This window comes from Phascolarctos cinereus, unplaced genomic scaffold, assembly GCF_003287225.1.
Source record: "Phascolarctos cinereus isolate Bilbo 61053 unplaced genomic scaffold, phaCin_HiC Scaffold_4;HRSCAF=312, whole genome shotgun sequence".
Taxonomy (NCBI): domain Eukaryota; kingdom Metazoa; phylum Chordata; class Mammalia; order Diprotodontia; family Phascolarctidae; genus Phascolarctos; species Phascolarctos cinereus.
In genome coordinates, this window is record NW_027555847.1 from 67,690,280 (window position 1) to 67,712,688 (window position 22,409).

General features: G+C 39.0%; 1 protein-coding gene across 4 annotated transcripts in view; it reads right to left on the bottom strand.

Annotated features, from left to right (window-relative positions):
- The window catches only part of EGFR (epidermal growth factor receptor), a 251,701-nt gene that overhangs the window by 58,577 nt on the left and 170,715 nt on the right, over nt 1–22,409 (bottom strand). For all 4 annotated transcript variants that reach the window (XM_020981282.2, XM_020981283.2, XM_020981286.2 and 1 more), the window contains exons 6-13: nt 21,449–21,567; nt 19,705–19,846; nt 17,406–17,522; nt 11,468–11,594; nt 11,300–11,373; nt 10,016–10,106; nt 6,334–6,533; nt 4,122–4,254 (exon numbers count right to left, since the gene is read on the bottom strand). In XM_020981282.2, the coding sequence (XP_020836941.1) occupies nt 4,122–4,254; nt 6,334–6,533; nt 10,016–10,106; nt 11,300–11,373; nt 11,468–11,594; nt 17,406–17,522; nt 19,705–19,846; nt 21,449–21,567 (1,003 nt within the window). The remainder of the gene's footprint in view (nt 1–4,121; nt 4,255–6,333; nt 6,534–10,015; nt 10,107–11,299; nt 11,374–11,467; nt 11,595–17,405; nt 17,523–19,704; nt 19,847–21,448; nt 21,568–22,409) is intronic.

The window sequence follows — 22,409 nt, forward strand, 5'->3', positions numbered from 1 at the left end:
AGGCACTTGACGAAGGGAATTTTCCTGCAAAGGTCCCAGTTACTGAATGGTAAGTTGCTATATACTAATATGAAAGCTTCTAGTTAGGATACCACAAATGTTATTTAATTAGGCTTGGTTACGCTGTTTCCTTAATAAGAATTGAGCTGGAAGTATTTATACATGCCGATGTGGTTGTGCAAACATTCCTTCCTTGATGTTAACACTTAACAATATACTAATTGAACATAGTTGTCTCTGCAAGGGTAGTAATCCCAGCCCAATGAATCTTGGAGAACTCATCTTTGTTTTCTGGCTACCTTCCACAGTCTGGGTGTGATTCAGGATAATGGACATCAGCTTGATTACATTATGTCCAGACCTGAAGAAATCTGGGAGAAGGTTGGAGCTCCTACCTTCTTACATTCCTACCTAGGAATATCAAGTCTTCTCCATTATTTAATTCCATCTTCGTGAACTCTGTACTTTATTTATATCTAGTTATGTTTCTGGCCCCTGTTTTCTCCATTTCAACTTCAAAATTGCCTCTTGGACTTCCATTGGATTAATCCAAAAGCTGTTAAACATTATGCTGAGTCAATTCCAAGGTTCCCACAGTACTAGTGTACTCTGTAGGTATGCTGCTTTGTAGTCAAATGTCTTTCTAATTCAGAGTTGCATTTTTGCTTTTCTCAGGGTTTTCCAGGCACAGAGCAGAAGCACCAAGAAAGAGAATGTGTATAGATACCACTTGGAGATGATGTGGCATCTTTGGGAAAAGTATATTAAATCTAAAAAGCTTGCACGGCTTTGGTCCTGACTGGCTCCAGATGCTTTCTGTCCCTATCTATGAACACTTTCATAACTGAGATCAAAATCACTCTGACTTTTCAAAGAAATTCAGATAAGCCAGACTGAAGATAATAAGGTATAGATATAAACATATAGAAACAGAAACTCTATAGCCTGATTCTATACTCCACTCCAGTATTTAAAATCTTGGCGTGAAAATAATTGTCTTAATTTTTTTTTTCCTTGGGAGAGGGATGGTGGTATCCTACCTCCCACTGTGGAAATCCCTTCCACTGAAACTAATTCAATTCTTAGAGAATACCTGAAATCCAGAAAAGTAAGGTGATTCCCTCATGGTCATATGACCATATGTGGCAGTCAGGATTGATGCCATGTCTTCCTGATTTTAAAACTAGACCACTGTTCACTCCACCAATAGGCCTTTCTTCAAGCAGATGAAACGTAATTATTCAGCAGCTGATAACTGATGCTCTCCATTCCTGCTGTGATATTTAGTAGCTGTGCGACATTAAAAAAGTCACTTCAGTTCCCCCATGAACTACTTTTCTCATCTTTAAAAAGAGAGGGTTGGGCCTAGATCATTGCTTATATTCCTTCCTACTCTAGAGCCTATGATTATAATTTTTTTTTCTGTTGAAGGTAGAATAGTAATAAATGGTTTTAAGATGCAATAAGAGGTTTAGAATCAACATTTAAAAAAAAAAGAATTACAAAGCATAACGATGCTAAAAATAGAAGATCTGGTCCAAAGCCCTCATTTTATTGAGGAGGGATCTGAAACACAGAGAAGAGAAATAATGAAGGATACTAAACATTGCAATGGGTTGGAAATGGAAGTTAAAAGTAGCATCAAGTTTTCTTTTTCTGAGAAAGCTTACACAGGCTCTTGCCTTAAAATGAACCTTTTTACATCTGTGATGGAGACCTAAGGCTTTATGGACAATGGGGAAGGGAAGCATGCTCTCTCTTTTGTCAGACCAAGGTCCCAACCCACACACACACATCTGGACACAAACTCACTAAGTTATAGTATCACTACAGTTTCCCAGAAAATTCCTTGAATCCACACGAATTCATTTATTTTGCAGAAAACCCAAACCCAAATTTATGTGGTCAATATTTGTGTAGTGATGACTAAATTAAGCAGCTGTTTTGGGGTTAAGCAAACATATATCCAGAAAGTTAATGCCCGTAGAAAGTTAACCCCACTGCCCCAGGCCTTGCAAATTGATCCAAATTTGGAGGTGGGCAATTGCACTTGAGAAGCTTAGGATGAAACAAAAACCACAAGTTTGAAGGAAGCAGGCCTTGGAGAAGTAATGAATGAAAAGCAGAGCTGCTCCTTTAGGGGGGAAGTGAAGCATCCTGAAAAATGAAGCCAAAGCCTGAAGAATACATCTCCTTCAGAGGACTGGCTAAGTGAGGAAACATGATCCTGTGGTATTTGCAGAACATTTTGTTTTGCATCTCAAGTAAAATTATTTAACAAAGAGTCATGAGTCAGGAAGAATAACTTTTCAAGCCTTAGCATGAAGAAATGAATAAGAATTATAATATATGTGATTGGGATTTTATAGAATGTCAGTTTCTCAAGGCACAGGGAAAGCCCAGGATTTAGCAAACAGGGGGCATAAGCTTTCCTAATTTTGATTTCTTAAGCCAAGGGAAGGCATTGGAGAATATGCTGAGATCAAAGACAGTTCTCAACATTTGTTATAACACTTGACACTTTACAGAGTGCATTCCCATACGTACTTCTTCCCATTTGATCTTCACAACAAGCGCACAGAGTAACTGGGAGAGGATAAATAAAGAAGAAATACGATCCCACCCAACTACTTGGATTCGTTTTAGGTTGGATTATAATGACTGTAAACCTGTGACCCTCAAGAGAATAGTCATTTTTAGGACCCTTCTATTTCTATGGTGGTTTAGGATTTACAACAGCTTTATCATTAAGAGCCTTGAGGTTAATCCCAAGGGTGTGATAGACCTTTACAGGATATACCTGAGACTATGGGTTTCCAACCGAATGGTAAAAAGGAGCAGAGAATTCAATACCTCATCTGGGCACCATGAGCACAAATATCCACAAATTGTGTTAACATATGGAGACAATGGTTACCCAGAATCATCTTCATGGTGTGATTAAAAACAAAAACAAAAACAAAAAACCAAAGTGGATCTTCTCGGCAAGACTCTCAATCCTTCAATTATTGGGACTAAATTCAGCTTACTGTGGAGGGTGACGTCCAGAGGCTAAATTGATCAATTCTTAGAAATTTTTTGGAAATTTTTAGAAATAATTTAGAAATTAGGAGTGCAAATGGATGTACTTACGTGGATTCCTAAATTTGTAACATTTATAGCCCAAAATAGAATAGGTTGCACCACGGGGCAGTGAAGGTTCCCCATAACTGGAAGTCTTTGATCCCATGGTAGATGAATATTGATTAAGAATGATGTACATTATGGGGCAGCTAGGTGGTGCAGTGGATAGAGCAACGGCCCTGAAGTCAGGAGGACCTGAGTTCAAATCTGGCCTCAGACCAAACACTTGACACTTACTAGCTGTGTGACCCTGGGCAAGTCACTTAACCCCAATTGCCTTAAAAAAAAAAAAGAATGATGTACACTAGATTCTTTTTTTCTGGGATGGTTTAGGTAGCCAATGAGGTTCCTTTGAATTCAGATCATGTGATTCTGAGCAGGGTTGTGGTGGGTATCAAATGAGATAACATGCAAAGCACTTTGCAAACCTAAAAATACATATAAATGCTACCTATTTTTGTTACTGTTGTTGTTATAAATTATTAACTTATAAACAAGGCAGCAGAGTGTAGTAGAAAGAGGACTATATCAGGAGATGAGCTCCAGGGGTGGGGAACCTGCTGCCTCAAGGCCACATGCGGACCTCTAGGTCCTCAAGTGTGTCCCTTTGACTGAATCCAAACTTCACAGAACAAATCCCCTTAATAAAAGGAGTAGGTCACTAAATTAAAAAAGGAGGTCACTTAACCTCACTAATCTCACTGTGTCTGTATTAGTGGAGGCAGCCCGCATAGGGATGAAAGCACAGGTACAGATAAAAGGATCATATAGTATATGCACTACAGATTTCATTGAATTTCTTTGGGGAAAGTATTTTGGAAACTTTGAAGTATGGCCATAAATGAGACCTTATTTTATGGGGAAGCTATGAACTCTGGAGGAGATTTTGCAAACAAGTAGAAAAAAATAACTATGGACCTTTAAAAATTAATCTTTCCAATGACATGAGCATTTTCCTTTTTGGTCACAATAGAGAAATCCAAAGAAAAAATTCTTACCCTTCTAGAATGTTACATTTCTCAACACACTTCTTGTGACGGCTCACATAGCGACAGGACAGGCAGTGGCTTGGCTTTGGACCCCAGCAACCATCGGGTGAGCACAATTCATGACAAACATGGCCCAGAGTCCCTGAGGAAGACAAAGTAAGTTTCATGGGAGTGGCTCAAGTACCCCAGCTACTTTAGGACGTGAATCCTCTGGTTTCTGTGTTGTACAATGTTTTACAGAATCTCAAAGTTGGAAAGAGTCCATCTAGTCCAAAATAGATGTTTATAACCTATGTGACCTTGAGCAAATTCATTTCAACTTCTTATGCCTCGATTTCCTAATCTTTAAAAGGAGGGGGTTGTATTAGATGGTTTCAGATCTCTTCCAACCTTTGTTCTATGATCTGAAACACTTGACCAAGAGTCTCCAATAAGTGGACATTCAGTTTCATCTTGTAGGCCTTCAGTGACGAAGTTTACTCCCTCCAAAGGCAGCATAGTCCATGTTTTGAGAATTCTGATTATCAATAACAGCATTTATATAGTGGCTACTATGTTCCAGGCACCATGCTAAGTGCTTTACAAATATTAATTCATCTGGTCCTCACAACAACCCTGGGAAATAGGTACCAAAATTAGTCGTATTTTACAGTTGAGGAAACTGTGGCAAAAGGGATAAGTGAATCACTTATAGGATAAGGATCACACACCTAGTAAGTGTTGGAGGCTGTATTTGGATCCAGGTCTTCCCGACTCCAGGCACAGTGCTCTATCTACTGGGCCACTTCATTGCCATGAGGTAGTTTTTCCTTATGCTAAGCACAAATACTCCCCTCTGCAATCCATTCTTGCTACTGAGATCATGCAGAACAAAGCTAATCCCATTTCCAAATGATAGTTCTCCAAATCTTAAACAAAGCTTGTCTCTGCTGTTCCTAAACTATGTTGCCCAGAACTGAGCACAGTACCCCAAACATGCTCTGACCACATCAGAATGTAGTAGAATTATTACAGCTACATAGTATAGTAGAATTATATTATAGGGCAGCTAGGTGGCAGAGTTGTTGGAGTGTTGAATGTGGGATTAGGAAGACCCGAATTCAAATCTTGACGTAGATGCTTTGACCAGTTGTGTGACCCTGGACAAGTCACTTAACCTTCCTTGGCCTCAGTTCTCTCATCTGAAATGCTAGTTGTTTTTGTTGTCATTACTATCATCATCATTTTTATTAGTAGTATTAGCATTATTACCTCCACCAATCTGGACATTATATCTGTCTTCGAGCAGGCTTTGAACACACTGAGGGTTTTAATCAGAGGGCAGTCAGTACCGCATGATTAGAAAGCTGAGGCTGGATGGTTTTTGACTATTACCCTGTGAACTTGTTTCACCTTGTAGTCTGCTAAAAGACTCTCCTTTTCATCAAAATTGTGGTCTCCCAGCTACAGTTTCTACTTTCTGCATTTACAATGTTGAATTTTTATCTTGTATCATAGGTATGCTGATATGTTACCATGTGTGTAATAAGGATTTAGGAAATTCCTGAAGACTGGTTATGCAATATACTACTCATTTTCCACTTGAGAATCTCAGTTTATTTATTATATCAAAATATTGTTTGGGAAAGCAGAAAAGGCAGGGGCTACTGGAATCATAGTGGCAAACAGGACTTATTCTGTTATAGATACCGAAGCTTAAAAGCAAGCTTCTTATATCTAGAGTCAGAACAATAACAATAATGGAAGTATTTTAAATTGGAAAGTAGACTGATGTGTAGAAATGACTCCACATCTTTAATTTGCATGTTGATTATTTTCATCACTCTGAAAACTCATCGTTAGATAAGCTCAGTTGGGGTAAGAATGATTAAAATAGTTCTAATCTGGATCACATAAACGGATGGAGAAGCTAGGACCAGGGATTCTCTGGTTTGCTTCATTCTTGCTTAAATTCTGAAGGATGATTTAGGCATCTAGGTGAGAACAATAGCTTTGGTTGAGTCATAGCCAATTAATCATCTCTACATTATAGAATCTCAGAGTGCCAAAGGACAGCCTTAGAAGCCATCGAGATAACTCTGTATCTGAACAAGAATGGCCTTGACCAGCAGTTATTCAGCTTCTGCTTGAAACCCACCAAGGCAGACCACTCCACTTGGGACAACTGGAATTGCCAAAGACTTTGCCCCAAAAGCAGACAGAGCAAGGGGTGATCACTTACGGCACTCTTTTTCATCTTTGTTGTTTGTGATTTTGCTTTTCTGACTTTTTGTTCCAAACAGTTTGTTCCAGTTTATTGTGTTTGCATAGCAGAGTTGTCTGTTTTTTGAGATGATGACATCACCATCACTGATTTCCTTGAGGGAGCGTAAGCCCAAGGAAGTTATGTCCAAGCCAACAACAGCAAGAGAAAACTGACCACTGAAATGAGGAGAGAAAAAACAACATTGTGACATATAACTATAAATCAGCTATAAGAAAGGGAAATTCTGGGGAAAGAAAAACAACATAGCATTGTTGAGAACCATCTTGGTTTTCAAGGAGACCCTGTTCTTCTCCTCTCCACCCCCAGATTTACACGCATTGCAATGAGCACTAGATTGTTAGGAGGCAAGCACTGTGGCTTTTGGAGACTGTAGGAAACTGGCATTTTCAAGAACAGCTTTGAAAGGCATTATTATCTTTGTCTAAGAAAGTCACAATTTTCTGATCTTTTATAAATCTAAATAGGAACCACAGGTGAGCTTTACCTGGAGGTTAGTGATTGGGCTAGCTACATGTCAGTGGATTCTGACTGTAGGTGAAGCTTCTCTTAAGTGAGCTCTCACATCTTTTCCCCTTCCTGTGATACCCTCTCCAGAGACCCAGTTACTGATCCTGAGTGTAATTCTTGTCCATACTTGAAAAATAGTTCATTCATTACTAAGGTCTCAGTTGATAAGGGCTTAATTGGTGACCCCTCCCAGGAGAGTTAGAATATTCCTGGAAAATCTTAAAGGAATGGAGAGATAATGGTGGAATGACATATAGGAGAGTTGATAATTTTGCATAGGGGTTGCTGCCCATAGTCCTCTCAGGGAGCACTAATTAGGTGATTGCCTACTCTACTATTTCTTACGGTTATAAAAAATAGAAATTGATTATGGAAAATTTCTGGTAGACTAAATAATTCTCTAAACAAACTAATGGTCTCTTTGAGGAAAATTGCCTTCTTATATGGATTGGACTATTCACTGGAGGATCTGATCATGATCATGGGAGAGTAATTTCACTATTGAGATTTATTCTTATTTTATTTTGAATGGTGGGTCAATGATTAGAAAGAATAATAGATAATGATATTCTTCTACAGTTAGATGGTACATTAGAAACCACTCTCATTATTTTATAGAAGATATTGAGTATCAGAAAAGGGAAATGATGTGCTCAGAAGTGTAAGTAGTAAATCTGCTTTTGAGATATTCTGAGGTAGGAGATTTTTACCTGGTGGCCCTGGCTAGATTTCAGAGGGTCCCTGAACTTGAATGGGATTTTTTTTTCTTTTTTTCACTAAACTAAACATGAAATTTAGCATGTTTTTCAATTATGACTGAGGAATCCAGAAAAGGGGTCCCCAGGCCTCATTAGATTACCAGAGGGGCCCATAACACAAAAAAAGTTAAGAATCCCTGATCTAAGGTAAATCCCAATTAACTCAAGGGGTAGAAAAGAACTCTCAAAAATCCTGAATCCATTACTAGCTGTGTGACCCTGGGTGAGTCACTTAACCTCAATTGCCTAAAAATTTAAAAAAAAAAATCCTGAATCCAAAATGAACTTTGGTTTTCTTCAACTAAAAAACAAAACACATTTTTAGGAAAGCAGAGGGAGAAAGCAAATCACAATGCCAAACCCAGAGTGGTAAATAATCCCCTCCTCCCCACCCAAAGCATAGGAAATTTGTGGGGAAGGCATCAACCAAATTACAATCAACAAATCAACTTGATTACAGCCTCTGGAGAGTCTGCCATGGAGGTCTTCAAGAAAAGTCCAGATAAGCATTGTTGGGTAGATGGTAGAAGGCGTTCTTCCCACGGGTGGGAAAAGGGAATTGTGCCAAGGGGTTGGGCCAAACAGCACAGGTTTGAGAAGGGAGCTTACAGGGTCCTTTCTGGGAATGTTCCCATTTCCCAAGCACACCATGGATGGCTTGAAGAGCTCTCTCAAATGCCACTGTCCTGGAGGTCTAAGAAGGAACAGTGAAACTATAATATTCTGGGACTGAAGAATCATTACTTGGTCACCCTGACTGCTGATGTCGCAGCTCCTACCCATCTCCCCACCCTGGGAAAGGATGAATATTCTGATTTTCTCATGAGCGAATTTTCTCTGTATCAGTACAATCCCACCAGCCACACCATTTTGGTTAAAAGTTGTCTCCTGGCATCTAGCCTTCCCTCTGTGGATTCTAATATCAGCACAGCAGAGAAGGCTATTCAGCAAATCCATAGATGAACCACAATCTTTGCAGCTTTTAAAAAAAGTAACACTATTATCTTTTCCTCCTACCCCATTCGTTAATTCAATTCATTCGACAACCATTTATTAAATGCCTCTGATGTACGATCACTGTGCTAGGCACTGAGGATATAAACATATACAAAATTATTGGATGTGCCATTTGAAATCACTGAATACAAAGTATGGATCAGTTACTAGCAGGCAGCAAAGCCCTTTGCTCCTTGGAGATTAGATGCCCATAGCTCAAGCACAAGCAGGGGAGGTGCTCCAGAGTTACCTGGTGTTGGAGAACAGAAACTGGTTCCCCAAAGGTAGGGCAGTCTAAATTAGTGACTCATCACAGTGTGCATCCTGTGAATTGGCTGTTCTGAGTTTTCCCCACCGCCAGTCACCATGTGAAGATTTCAAGCACAGCCTGGCCCAAGGCTTCTGGGAAGTGGTCCTGGCACGGAGCCACACAGACAGACTGCTGGGATGTGAGATGATTTATTGTTCTGAAGGAATATACCAAGGGGCCTACAGCATGTGATGATGCTTTGAAGCAACGTGAATGTAAGATGGGTAAGAAGTGTGTGCCTTTACCTAAATCATCCTGTGCCTTCCAGGCTTAGCTCAGGAGCCACCTACCACTGAAGACCTTTCCCAATACCTCCAGGTATTAGTGTTCTTTCCACCTACCAGAAATTACTTTGTATTTTCTTTGCATATATTTTCCATTTGCTTATCTGGTTCTATTGTACGCCCTGAATAGAATGCCTGCTCCTTACCTTAGGGGCAAGGCATTTCTTATTTTTATTTCTGTATCTCTTAGTGCCTATCACAGTATCTTGAACATAGTGGGTACTTAATAAATGCTTATTACATTAATTAAATTGAATAACCAGACAAAAAGGAACATTTTGGAGATCCAGACTAACTATATTTAAGTACCGAGAGGTATGACTATCTTGTAATCTAAACGAGATGGCTTTTACCAGACTTGAAGTGCTTGATTATTACACAGTGATATAGAATACAATTAGAAGTCATGGAGGTCAGTCATGTAAAACAGCTCTAATAGGGTGAATGTACTTAGCAGAACCATTCTTAAGCCCTTTCCCCACATTCCTCCATACTGGTTATAATGATTACTTAATAATTTCTGTTTAGTCATTAAAGCTGAAAGTTGGCAAAGTCAGAAATATGCTCTATTATAAACTGGTCAGATCTCACTCCCAAAGCAAATGGGAGCTTCCTGGATAATTCAAACAAATACCAAATACCCAGCTTTACCTGAATTATCAGGCTAATTTCCACAGCCTTCTCCTTGCTGAACCCCTAAAAAGCTGGCCTCTGGAATGGAAAAGATTTAGTTCTATCTCTCGTTGACTGCATAACTATGGTTAGGATTGCCGGCTACTTACTGTTGCTTTGTTCGGCCTCGTATAATTTCCAGATGTTCAAAAGCATGGAGGTCAGTCATGTTTTCAGGCCAAGCCTGAATCAGCAAAAATCCTGAAAGTCAATATGTTTCACAGGATCATAGATTTAGAGTTAGCTAAAGTAGTCCCCAAGGGGTGAAAAAAATTATTCCTACAAACGTGCATTAACAAAACAGAAAAAGAGATGATGAAATGAAAATGCATTTAAAAATTAGAAAGGCAAATACACCTAAAAGAGAATATATTTAAAAATTAGGAGAAATAGACCAACTGGAAACCAAAAAAAAAATTACAGAAATGAAATGTAAACTAAAAGCTTGTTATTTGAAAAGACTAATAAAATCGATAAGCCTTGGGTCAATTTGACTAAAAAGAAGAGGGGGAAAAATTTAAAGCAACAAAATGGAAAGTGTTTTAGATGTCATGTACTTTCCTTAGAAATAAACCAGTTAAAAGTTCACTTGTATACTTATATACACATTTATCTGGGTCTGCCATGAAATCTGAACTTGAGGACTAAATGCCAAAATTGTGACTTAGGCCCTGTCCTTCTCCCTCTACATATACAGGGCTGGGCCTGTGGAAAATTGCAACATAGACAAAATCTGTCCAATGTCTTTTCTGTGGACCCCTGTCCAACCTCTCAGATGATCTTGTTTGCTTTGCCCATCAAGGTATATCCTCTCACAATAACGTTTGAAAATTATCATTCTTCTCTTCCCCTTGCCATTGTTACTTCACGCCCTTAAGGAGGACGGACAAAGATGTGTTCAATCTGACTTTGGAAAATGGTCAAAACTATTGGAAAAACTGCTAATTTACCCTTTTGGAATCTAATTATAAGACTGTTCTGAATGTAATCCTGTTTCCCTTAAGTAAAATAGAAATAGGGCTACTGGGATGAGGCAGAGGCCTATGACCTACCTAAACTAGGGGCAAGGGTATGAATCACTACTTTTTTAGCTTAAAGAATTTAATTTTAAACGATGAAATTTCAATTGAATACTGTTTGAGGGTTGGGTTCCTTTTCAGTGTACCTCAGATTATACCACTGGTCATGTACATGCATATAAATATATATACTTAGCTATTGAACCCATGCCATAAGGTAGAAAATCTGATTTCACTGACTAACCATGTGACTTTGGGAAAGGTCACTACTCTGGGTCTATTTCTCTTCTATAGAATTAGTGACTTTGTCTTAGATGACCTCTAAGCTTGAATCTAGCTCTAACACTCTGTGGTTCTTTGGGGTTTTGTACAAACCTGATATTTCCTTCACGGTCCTGAGAATATTCAGTTCTTTGGGATCTAAAGGTGGAGTATTCGTGAAGGAGTCACTGAAATAAACATAGAACCTTATCATCCAGTGATCACAGACCCAAGAAAAGCAGCACACTTTCCCTGTGCGTTTCATCTTCACAAACTTCTTACCCTTTAAATGCAACAGGCAAGATGTGCAGATCGCCGCTGATGGTGGTACAATTCTGGAATTGTTTGATGTTTGTGGCATTGATGGAGAGAACATCTTTAAATTCACCAATTCCTATTCCATTGCAAACTATGAGGAGAGCAGAGAAGATTATTCAATCCGGCTTTCTAGAACGAACAACTTTCCAGATGAACTTCAAAATGTCTCCCTCGTTGTCTTTGGCTTGCCACACAGTTGTCAAATGCAAAATAACCCTCATTTAGTTTTGCTATCAGGGGATTACTGATCACTACCATTTAAATCCCATTCAGATAGGGAGAAAAATCCATCACTGGGCCATACAAGAGAGATTCAGTTCAACAATCTATTCATTTCAATGTTGCAAAATTCATCTGCCAACCACTAACCCTGGCTCTTCCAGGAAGGTAAAACAGGATGAGTATGGCAGCCGAACATCTCACTAAACTAATTTTTTTTTTGATCACCCTCTCCCTCTCCCATCAGTGATAAAAAAGCATTAGATGAACATTCCAGACACCCATGTGATGTGGGACTATTTGTTTCACCTCCCTGGGTGTGTCTCAGTTTTCTCCTTCATAAAATGAAGACATTAATTCTGGGATAGCTGCCAGTCCAAGGAAGTGTTTAGGATTATGGACTTCTTTTAAGGTCTCCTCCTTGATTCAGTAACAGCAGCTAGTTATTATAAACTTTTACAGCAATAGCCCTTTCATACATTTATTAATAAGTAATTATTAATAGCATCATAAAATACCATTATCAGGCACTAGGGATGGAAGGAAGAAAGAAAGGAAAAGAAAAACAGAAGGAAGGAAGAGAAAGGGAGAAAAAGGTGAGGGAAGGAGGAAGGAAAGGAGGGATGGAAGGAAAAGAAGAAATGAAGGAGGGAGGAGGCGGAAAGGAAGATGTAGAGGAAGGAATGTGACATGCATGGACATGTCTATATACATGCTCATGAATACACACAAATCCATACATTTATATGTATACGTATGTTAATGTATGTATATTTACACATATATGTTTATGTAAGAGAAAGAGACAGAGACAGACACAACATAAGGTCTGTCCAGATCTGCCTTAGTGTAGTAAGAGTTTGTGTCCTGGACCCTTTTAGTAGTATGGTAACATCTATAGACTTTGTCTTAGAATGATGTTTTTAAATTCATAAAATAAATACACCAAATTATTTTTAAAAAGAGTATTGAAATAGTTGCCAAAATATTTCATGAAAATTGATGGATCCCCTAAGATCTATTCACAGATGCTTAAGGGTCCATGGACTCCATGGTGTACACAGTACCAAATAAGTGTCCCTGGCAACTGTCTTTGATAATCATGGAATCATAGATTTAGAACTATAGGGCACCTTGGAAGCAATCAAGTCAAACCTCCTTGAAGGATTCAGGATGACAGATGAGGAAACTGAGGCTGCTAGGGATTAAATGACTTGCCTAGGGTAACACAGCTACTAAGTATTTGAGGCAAGTCTTCTTGACTTTGAGTCTAATATTCTAACTAGCATAATACTTAGCTGACTTACAGAGGTAGGTTGCAATGTCTTGTTGGAAGGAATTTTCACATTGAGAATAGACAAAAATCACCAAGGTTGACAGAATCACAATTTTTTTGTTAATTTACACACACACACACACACACACACACACACACACACACACACCCCTCCTGTTGGATAATTTGGGGAAATAAAAACTTGGGACCCTCCTGTGGGAAACATCTGTTTCTCAAATCCTCTGCATCTCTAATCCAACATTTTCTCCCATAGCTTGCCACATGCCAGATGGCCCTGCATTTCTTCTCATGGCCTGGAGATAGCATCCTAGGATGCAGAAGGAATGTTGAGTGGAAACAGAGCATTTTGATATAATGGAAGATGAAAGTTCATTCAAATCCCACCTCCAACTTAATAGTATTTTATTTTTTTCCCCAATTACATGAAAAGATAATTTTCAATATTCACTTTCATAAGATTTTGAGTTCCAAGTTTTCTTCCTCCCTCCCCCTCCACCCCAAGACAGCATGCAGTCTGATATAGGTTATACATGTATAATTACATTAAACATATTTCCACATTAGTCATGTTGAGAAAAAAGAATTAGAACAAAAGGGAAAAACCACCAGAAAGAAAAAAAAAACAAAAAGCAAAGAAAAAAGTGACAATAGTATGCTTCTGTCTGCATTCAGAATCCATGGTTCTTTCTCTGGATGTGGATAGCATTTTCATGAGTCTTTTGGAATTTTCTTGGATTATTGTATTGCTGAGAAGAACTAAGTCTATCATAGTTGATCATCGAACAATGTTGCTGTTGCTGTGTATATAGTTCTGGTTCTGCTCACTTCACTCAGCATCAGTTCATGAAAGTCTTTCCAGGTTTTTCTGAAACCCACCTATTCATCATTTCTTATAGTACAATAGTATTCCATTGCATTCATATACCACAGCTTTTTCATCCATTCCCCAATTGATGGGCATCCCCTCAATTTCGAGTTTTTTGCCACCACAAAAGAGCTGCTATAAATATTTTTGTACATGTGGGCCCTTTTCCCTTTTTTTCTGATCTCTTTGGGATATAGACCTAGTAGTGGTATTGCTGGATCAAAGAGTATGCACAGTCTTATAGCCAGACTATAGGGCATAGTGCCAAACTGCTCTCCAGAATAGCTGGATCAGTTTACAATTCCACCAAGAGTGTATCAGTGTGCTAATTTTTCCACATCACCTCCAACATTTGTTATTTTTATTTTCTGTCATCTTAGCCAATCTGATAGGTGTTAGGCAGTACCTTAGAGTTCTTTTAATTTGCATTTCTCTAATCAATAGTGATTTAGAACATTTTTTCATATGACAACAGATAGCTTTAATTTCTTCATCTGAAAACTACTGTTCATATCCTTTAACCATTTATCAATTGGGCAATGACTTGCATTCTTATACATTTGACTGAGTTCTCCATATATTTTAGAAATGAGGACTTTATCAGAAATACTGGCTGTAAAAATTATTTCCCAGCTTTCTGTTTTCCTTCTAATCTTGGTTGCATTGGCTTTGTTTGTGCAAATTTTGTGTTAATTTAATGTAATTAAAATTATATATTTTGCATTTCATAATGTTCTCTATCTCTTGTTTGGTCATAAATTCTTTCCTTCTGACAGGTAGATCTGACAGGCAAACTATTCCCTGCTCTCTTAATTTGCTTATGGCATCATCCTTTATGTCTAAATCATGTACCCATTTTAACCATATCTTGGTGTATACAGTGTGAGATGTTGGTTTATGCCTAGTTTCTGCCATAGCATTTTCCAGTTTTCCAGCAGTTTTTGTTAAATAGTGAGTTCTTATCCCAAACAACACTCACCCCCGTCCCTTCTTTACCTCTACTGTAATAAGTCTTTTGCACCTCTTCACATGATGTAATTTACCCTATTGTGCCTCCCTCTTTCCTCTTCACCCAGTATAATCCTTTTTTTTCACTCCTTAATTTTTTTATATCATCATATCAAAATCAACTTATACCCACACCTTCTGTCTACGTGTACTCCTTGTAACTGCCCTAATAGAGACACGGTTCTCGAGAGTTACAAGTATCATCTTCCCATGTAGGGAGGTAAACAGTTTAACCTTATGGAATAACATGTGGTTTTTTTTTCCTTTTCTTTCCTACTTACCTTTTTTATGTTTCTCTTGAGTTTTATATTTGAATATTGAATTTTCTCTTCAGCTCTGGTCTTTTCATCAGGAATGATTGAAAGTCCCATATTTCATCGAATATGCATGTTTCCCCTGGAAAAACTATGCTCAATTTTGCTGGGTGGTTGATTCTTGGTTGTTACCCAAGCTCCTTTGCCTTCCAGAATATCATATTCCAAGCCCTCCTATTCTTTAATGTAGAAGCTGCTAAGTCCTGTGTAATCCTGACAGTGGCTCCTTGATATTTGAATTCTTTCTGGCTGCTTACAGTACTTTCTCCTTGACCTGATAATTCTGGAATTTAACTACAATATTCCTTGGAGTTTTCATTTTAGGATCTCTTTCAGGAGGTGAGCAGTGGATTCTTTCAATTACTATTTTACCCTCTGGTTCTAGGATATCAGGGCAGTTTTCCCTGATAATTTCTTGAAAGATGCTATCCAGTCTCTTTTTTTTTGATCATGGCTTTCATATAGTTCAATAATTCTTAAATTATCTCTCCTGCATCTATTTTTCTAGATCATGAAGTATTTTACATTTTCTTCTATTTTTTTCATTCTTTTGATTTTGTTTGACTAGTCCTTGATGTCTTATAAAGTCATTAGCTTGCACTTGCCCAATTCTAATTTTTAAGGAATTATTTTCTTCAGTTAGCTTTTGTATCTCCTTTTTTATTTGGCCAATTCTACTTTTTAAGGAGTTGTTCCCCCCCCCCAGTGGATTCCCCCCCCCCCATTTGGCCAACTGTATTTTTTAAGGAATTGTTTTCTTCAATCAATTTTTGTTCTTCCTTTTCCAAGCTGTTGACTCTCTCTTGCTCATTTTTTCCACTTTTTCTTCTGTCTCTCTTATGTGATTTTTAAAATCCTTTTTGAACTTTTCCAAGAAGGCTTCTTGGGCTTAAGACCAATTCATACTTCTCTTTGACATTTCACTTGTAGGCATTTTGACATTTGTCCTCTTCTGTGTTTGAGTTTTGATTTTCCCTGTCACCAAAGTAGCTTTCTATGGTCAGGGCTCTTTCCTTTTTTTTTTTTTGTTCATTTTTAAGCCTATTTCATGGCTTTTAAAGTTGAGCTCTCCTGCTGGAGCACAGGGGGCACTGTCCCCAGCTTCTTGTGCTGGGGGCCAGGGGTCTGGTCACTGGCTTTCTGTAGTGGGACCTCAGGTGCTGGCAGCTTGCCCACTGTGCTTTGGTGGCCCAGTCTAGTCATGCTTGCTGTGCTGGAGTTCCAGGACTGGTAATTTGCCTTCTGTGCTGGGGCTAGAGGCTTCACAGCTGGCTGGCTTCTAGGACCAAGGGGCCTCCATTGCTGATCTGTGATGTGGCTAAGAGCCTCCCACTGGCTTGCTTGGACATGTGCTGGGCTGCTCTCCCCTTGTAGTCAAGTAAGGCAGAACTTTCCAAGTTATCTTGAGCTGAAAAATTGTTTCACGCAATCTTTGTGTAGGTTCTGTCACTCCAGAATCCATTTAGAGGCTTGATTTAAAGTTGTTTCCTAGGGAAACTGGGGAGAGCTCAGGCAACTTTCTGGCTTTTCTCCACCATCTTGGCTCTGCCTTGGGCTTATTCAAAATTAAGGGAAAAGGCCATCTTTCATCTTGTTCTTCCTTCCATGTGAAAATGTTTGCGAGTTGTTCTGTCTTCATGCAGATTAATTCTTTCCTTGTCTCACTCACTTAGATCAGGTATTGTGTCCAAGTTCTTAGGCTTTTCCCCCAGGGGGGCATATGCCCAGTGGTTTCCTGAAGGCTCCAGATTTGCAGGGTGAGGCTCTTTCCCCCAATTCTTTAATGACATTCATCCCTTAGTTTCTGCTGCTCTTCTTGCTTCCCCCCTTCCAGACTTATCTCCAAACACCTATCTCAGGCTATTCTCTGCTTTTATTTTAATGCTCCCAAATGAATTCTATTTTGCATCATATGAAGTTCAGACATATAGCTTTTGGCACTAGGCTTCCCATGCTAACAGGGTTAGTGATCTCCAATTTTGAGTTTGTATTCCCAAGGCACAGAAGAGGCACTTAATAAATGCTTGCTGAAATGCACTGAAAATACTCAAAAAATTATTGTATGTGAATATAATGGTGCCTTAAGAAATGATAAAAAGTATTGTCTCAGAGAAAAATGGGAAGACCACCAGCTGACCTAGGAAATAAAGGTCAAGAATAACAAAAATCACCCTTTCTGGCCTCTTGTAGCTTTCTTACCTTTACTACATGGACCTTCACACTTTTTACATTTTCGGACGCCATCTTCCTCCACTTCATAGGTCTCAGCATTACAGGAGCGAACACAAGAACCATGGTCTGTCACCACATAGTTATCTAAGGAAGAGGGAAAGAAAAAAGGATCATGGAACAGAGCTGGTTGTTTCTGGAACGAGTTCAGTCCCTCAGTATCCAGGTTGTAGAATGGACACGATGCTTTCCCCTTGTTACTTACATTGTGCATAAAACTATATTGAAAATAACCCACATATGCAGTTGTTTCACCATAAGAAATTAAAACAAATGGGCTAAATAGAAAATTATAGGTAAATAGTTGCTGGAGGAAGTGTACGCTAGCAATTCCCAATAATTTTAATTATTTAAAATTACTATTTAAATATGTTATGTCAAATTATTTAAATAGTATTTACATTTTTTTATCTTCAGAATGCCCATAGCCATAAAAACACCTAAATTTAAATTCTTTGAAATTAGCTATTTCTTTAAATCCTCTCAAATTTGAGCTATTACATATTTTCAAATTTGTTTTTAACCACATAAATTTGTGACGAGATAATTTCTCCTTCTAGCACTTCATCATGGTCTTTGAGTGTCTTCCCCCTTGGCATCAATGTTGACATAAGAGATAGAGTGCTGGAGTCTGGCAGCCTGGGGTTCAAATTCTACTTACTCACTATGTGGCCCTGGACAAGTCACACCAGGCTTTTGCATCTTAATTCCTTCATTTGCAGGATGAAGGTAATTATACTCGGAACACATATCTCACAAGATTGTTGTGGGACTTGAACTAAGAAATGGAAGTGCTTTACAAACTTTAAGGTGCCCTTTAAATATTACTTGTCATTATGTTCATTAGGACCAAATATCTTATTTGGCATCTTAAGTGCTCTTAGGAAGACTGGCACAGTCAATTCCTTGCCCTTTTTTATTATTGTTATTCAGCCTGAACTCAACATGGAGATTCTTTTGTTCTCTGTTAACTGACATTTTACAAAATAAATTGTTTTAAAGAGGTCTTAAGTCACCAAATCTGCTTACATTATGTTCCCCTCTACATTATAAACTCTTAGATGTTAATCAATAATTTTTTGGTAGACATGTAAGGGAAATATCTTCTCATCTTTTCGTATCCCTCTAATCTACTGAAGATAGTGCCTTATATACAGGATTGAAGGTTGGAGATTAAAAGACTGAAAAAATCATGCATAACTAATCTTCCTTCCCTATTCTACTTTCTAAAAAAGGATGGGCCATTGTCTACTACTAAATTACTATGTGACACTGGACAACTCAATTTGCCTCTCTTGACTCTAGTTATTTGTTTATATATTCATTCATGCAATGATAAGAGCCTAATGAGTTTTAAAACACTGTGATAGGAATCATCATCATCATTATTCTCATGGCCTTGGCTTTTACAGGGCTGGTCTATAGAATGTGTAAGAGTGAATTGGATTCCTCTAACATCCCATCTGGGTCTAATTGTAATTTTATGTAAAGTTCAGTGTTACCAACTAGTGTAGGCAGGGAATGGAGACTTATGCCATCAATGAGTTTATGGTGCTTATCTCACCTCCTATTCCATATATACTTATCTAACACTCAGACGCTATTTTTGTTTTAACTGAAATTGAAAGGCATTTAATGAACAACCACTTTCCCCTCAACATCTCTCCTTCCCTTCCTTCTCAGGAGATAAGAAATCCCAGTACTTGAAAAAGTGAGAAGGGGAAGGGAATGCTTGTAGAATTGAAAGATACCAATGTAGAAGATAGGTCTCTGTCTATAAATTCTCTAATTTAATGCCCTCTGTGAAACACTGAGAGAGTTCAAATGACTATAGATGACTGACAATAAGACTACTTGCCCTTGGCAGGTGACAGCTGGACTTCAAAGTAAAAGAGCCTGGCAAAAATAGATCTTGCTAAGGAATAGGATGCAGCCACCCTAGGCATGAGAAAAGCTCAGATAATGGCCCTTCAGCGTAGAATGCTACTCACCTGTAAGCAGGTCTGGGATCTGGGGCTTCCTATCTAAATCCCTTTCCGTTCAAGGAAAGGTACCAGGACATTATGCCTTAGTTCTCTGCTTGGCAGCTGCATGATGGCAACTACATCCTTCATGAACACCAGAAGAATAGTGTTGATCCATCTCCCCCAAAAGTGCATGGAATAAATGAAAAAAAGGGCCATTCAAAAGTTCCTGAATCATGAAATCTTGGTAGGGAAATCCTAGAAGTTAAATGACAACTTTTGCGTAGGGGCTCTGGTGAACTCACGTGGGCACTTGCGTACACAGGTGGCTCCAAAGCTGTATTTGCCGTCTGGGTTGACATCCATCTGGTATGTGGTGGGGTTGTATAGCATCAGAGGGGGGCAGGTGTCTTTGCATGTGGCTTCATCTCGAAACTTTCGACAGACCTGTTGCAAGATGGAATACCAATGATAAGAGACTAGGCACGCACTTCCAAGCAGGCCAAACCACTCTAATTGGAACTGAGTGTTATGTAATATGAAGATGCTTTATTTCAGTGAAAGATAACTAGATCAGTCACTTAAAAATGAATCACAGCATTCCTTTCTCTTTCCTTTCTTTATTGTACCTAGCCTGTTAGTAGGAATATAGAGGAAGAAGTGCCTGATAACTTTTCTTTCTTTTTTTTTTCTGATAACTTTTCAACCAAGATGTGGAAACATTATGAAGCTCATGACCTGTCCTATTAACTAGAGTCCATTTCTTTTCAAAATCAAGCACATTGGATTTCCCCCAAGCCCTGTGTAAGGACACATTTTTGAAATCTAATAGACCTTTCTCTGTGGAAAAGAATCTAGCTCAGAAAAATATAATGAAGCTTGGAGTGAATAGAATGAATCATAGGAATGGTGAGTTCAGAGGCCATCTAGCCCAACCCTTACCTGAAAGGATTGCCAACTACAATGTACATGTGGATCATATTCCTCAGGGAACAAAATGTTTCCTGAAATATTCCTTTCCAATATGAGTTAAAATTATTTTATGACGACATTTAGAAAGGCATCAATCAATAAACATTTTATTAAGTGCCTGCTATGTGCCAGGCACTGTCCTAAGCACTAGGGACATAAAAAGAGGCAAAAGACAGTCCCTGTCCTCAGGAGCATATAATCTAATGAGGGAGACAACATGCACACAAATATATACAAAGCGAGCTCTATACAGGATAAATAACAAATAATTAACAGAGGGAAGACACTGGACTGAAGAGAAGTTGGGGAAGGCTTCTTGTAGAAGATGGAATTTTGGCTGGTACTTTGGCATGGAGGATAGCCCAAGAAAAGGCCCAAAGTGGAAAGATGGTGGTTCTTGTTCATAGAACAAAGAGGCCACTGGATCAAAGGCATGAAACATCCCTAACCCCCTAGGGAAGGCTGTGGATCCTTTCCTGCACAGCCCACGCCTATAACCATGGTCTTAGCAGTTCCAAGGGTGCCCTAGGTCTGGGTATGTGGCCGGTCCAGGATCCCTTTAGTCAAGCAAAATGGATTCTAGGAGGTTTTAAAGCAAACTGCTGAGGCTTTCTTGTAGATGCCACCACAGTGAAAAACAGAAAGTGGTTTTGAGAGCTCTCTGTGGTAAACTGTGATGTCACTATCACACAAAGTCATCTGATTCTCCACGAAGTAAAAGTACTTTTCCTGTCCCATGCCTTCTCAAGTAACTGTCTCTGAGGGTTCAATCTCAAAATAAAATGAGTAGAGATAGCAAGTGGGTACAATAGTGGACTTGAAGTTAGGCAGTTCACATCCGGCTTCAGACACTTACTGCTTAGCTGTGTAACCCCAGGCAGACCATTTTATCTCAGTCTAACTGTTTTCTCATCTGTAAGATGAGGTTACTAATGGCTCCTATCTCATCAGGATTCTGTGAGAATCATGAGATAACATATGCAAAGTGCTTTGCAAACCTTGAGGTTCTATGTTCATTGTTATAAGACACTGCAGGAACTGGGAAGCCCTGTAGGCTACACAATGGTTCCCTCTTACCAAGCAGTCACTCTCTCGGGGTCCAGTACAACCTGCTGCGCACTGGTTGTGGCAACAGTCACTGGGGGAACTACCGCGACACCGTCCTGAGCACTGCTGGGCACAGATGGTCTTCGTCACTGAAAAAGAGCAAAGGTCACAGGTGAACCAGATGTTCATTAAAATGCTTTGGTTTTTTCTCCGTAGATTAGGTTCATCAAAGGTGCATTGGGTGTTTATTTTCAAGCTTTGGTGAGTCCTTTTCCAAATGGGTAGGTTCTAGGGCCAGTCGTCAAACCCTATAAGGGTAGGTTGCCTTCACATGCATTGAGGAGTTTACTTTACGAATTGTGTCAGGAGCTTGGGATGCTATGGAGCTGAGAGAGGATACAGAGAGGTGCTGCTGTGTCCTTTGAAGGTAGAAGAGGATATGTCAGTCACTGCTCCAAGGCTTTTTTTTAAAGAACTTCTTGTTTTGGGTTTTTGGTAAAGCAATACTACTTGTCATTTTCTGACAACCTCATCAGTTCCACATGACTTTCTGCTCTAAACTGTTCTTGCCTGGATAGTTTCATGAAGATGCAAATGCTTTCTTCCTTAGGACACCCTGTTGGGTTCCCTGTTCTGAATAAGATGGTTTCTGTTTGGGTACCAATTATCAAACATGGCCTCCCTTGTATTTACAGTATACAGGAACTTCCCAGGCATTTTCCACTACAAACAGTAACTAGAATAATCTTTGTGATTATTATACCTTTTTCACTGACCTTGTTCAGTGCTGATACTTGAGACTTTTCGCAGGTAAGGGGAACAATATGGTAACAGATGGGTTCAGAGAACAGATGTGAGGTTGTATGGTATTTCAGAAGTCAGTTCAGGGTCATATGAAAGCCAAAGTTTAATTTTCATCTGGTACTAAACAGCCAGGCCCAGAGGCAAGGAAGCCTGTTTATGTCCTCAAAATGAGATGACAGTATTAGAT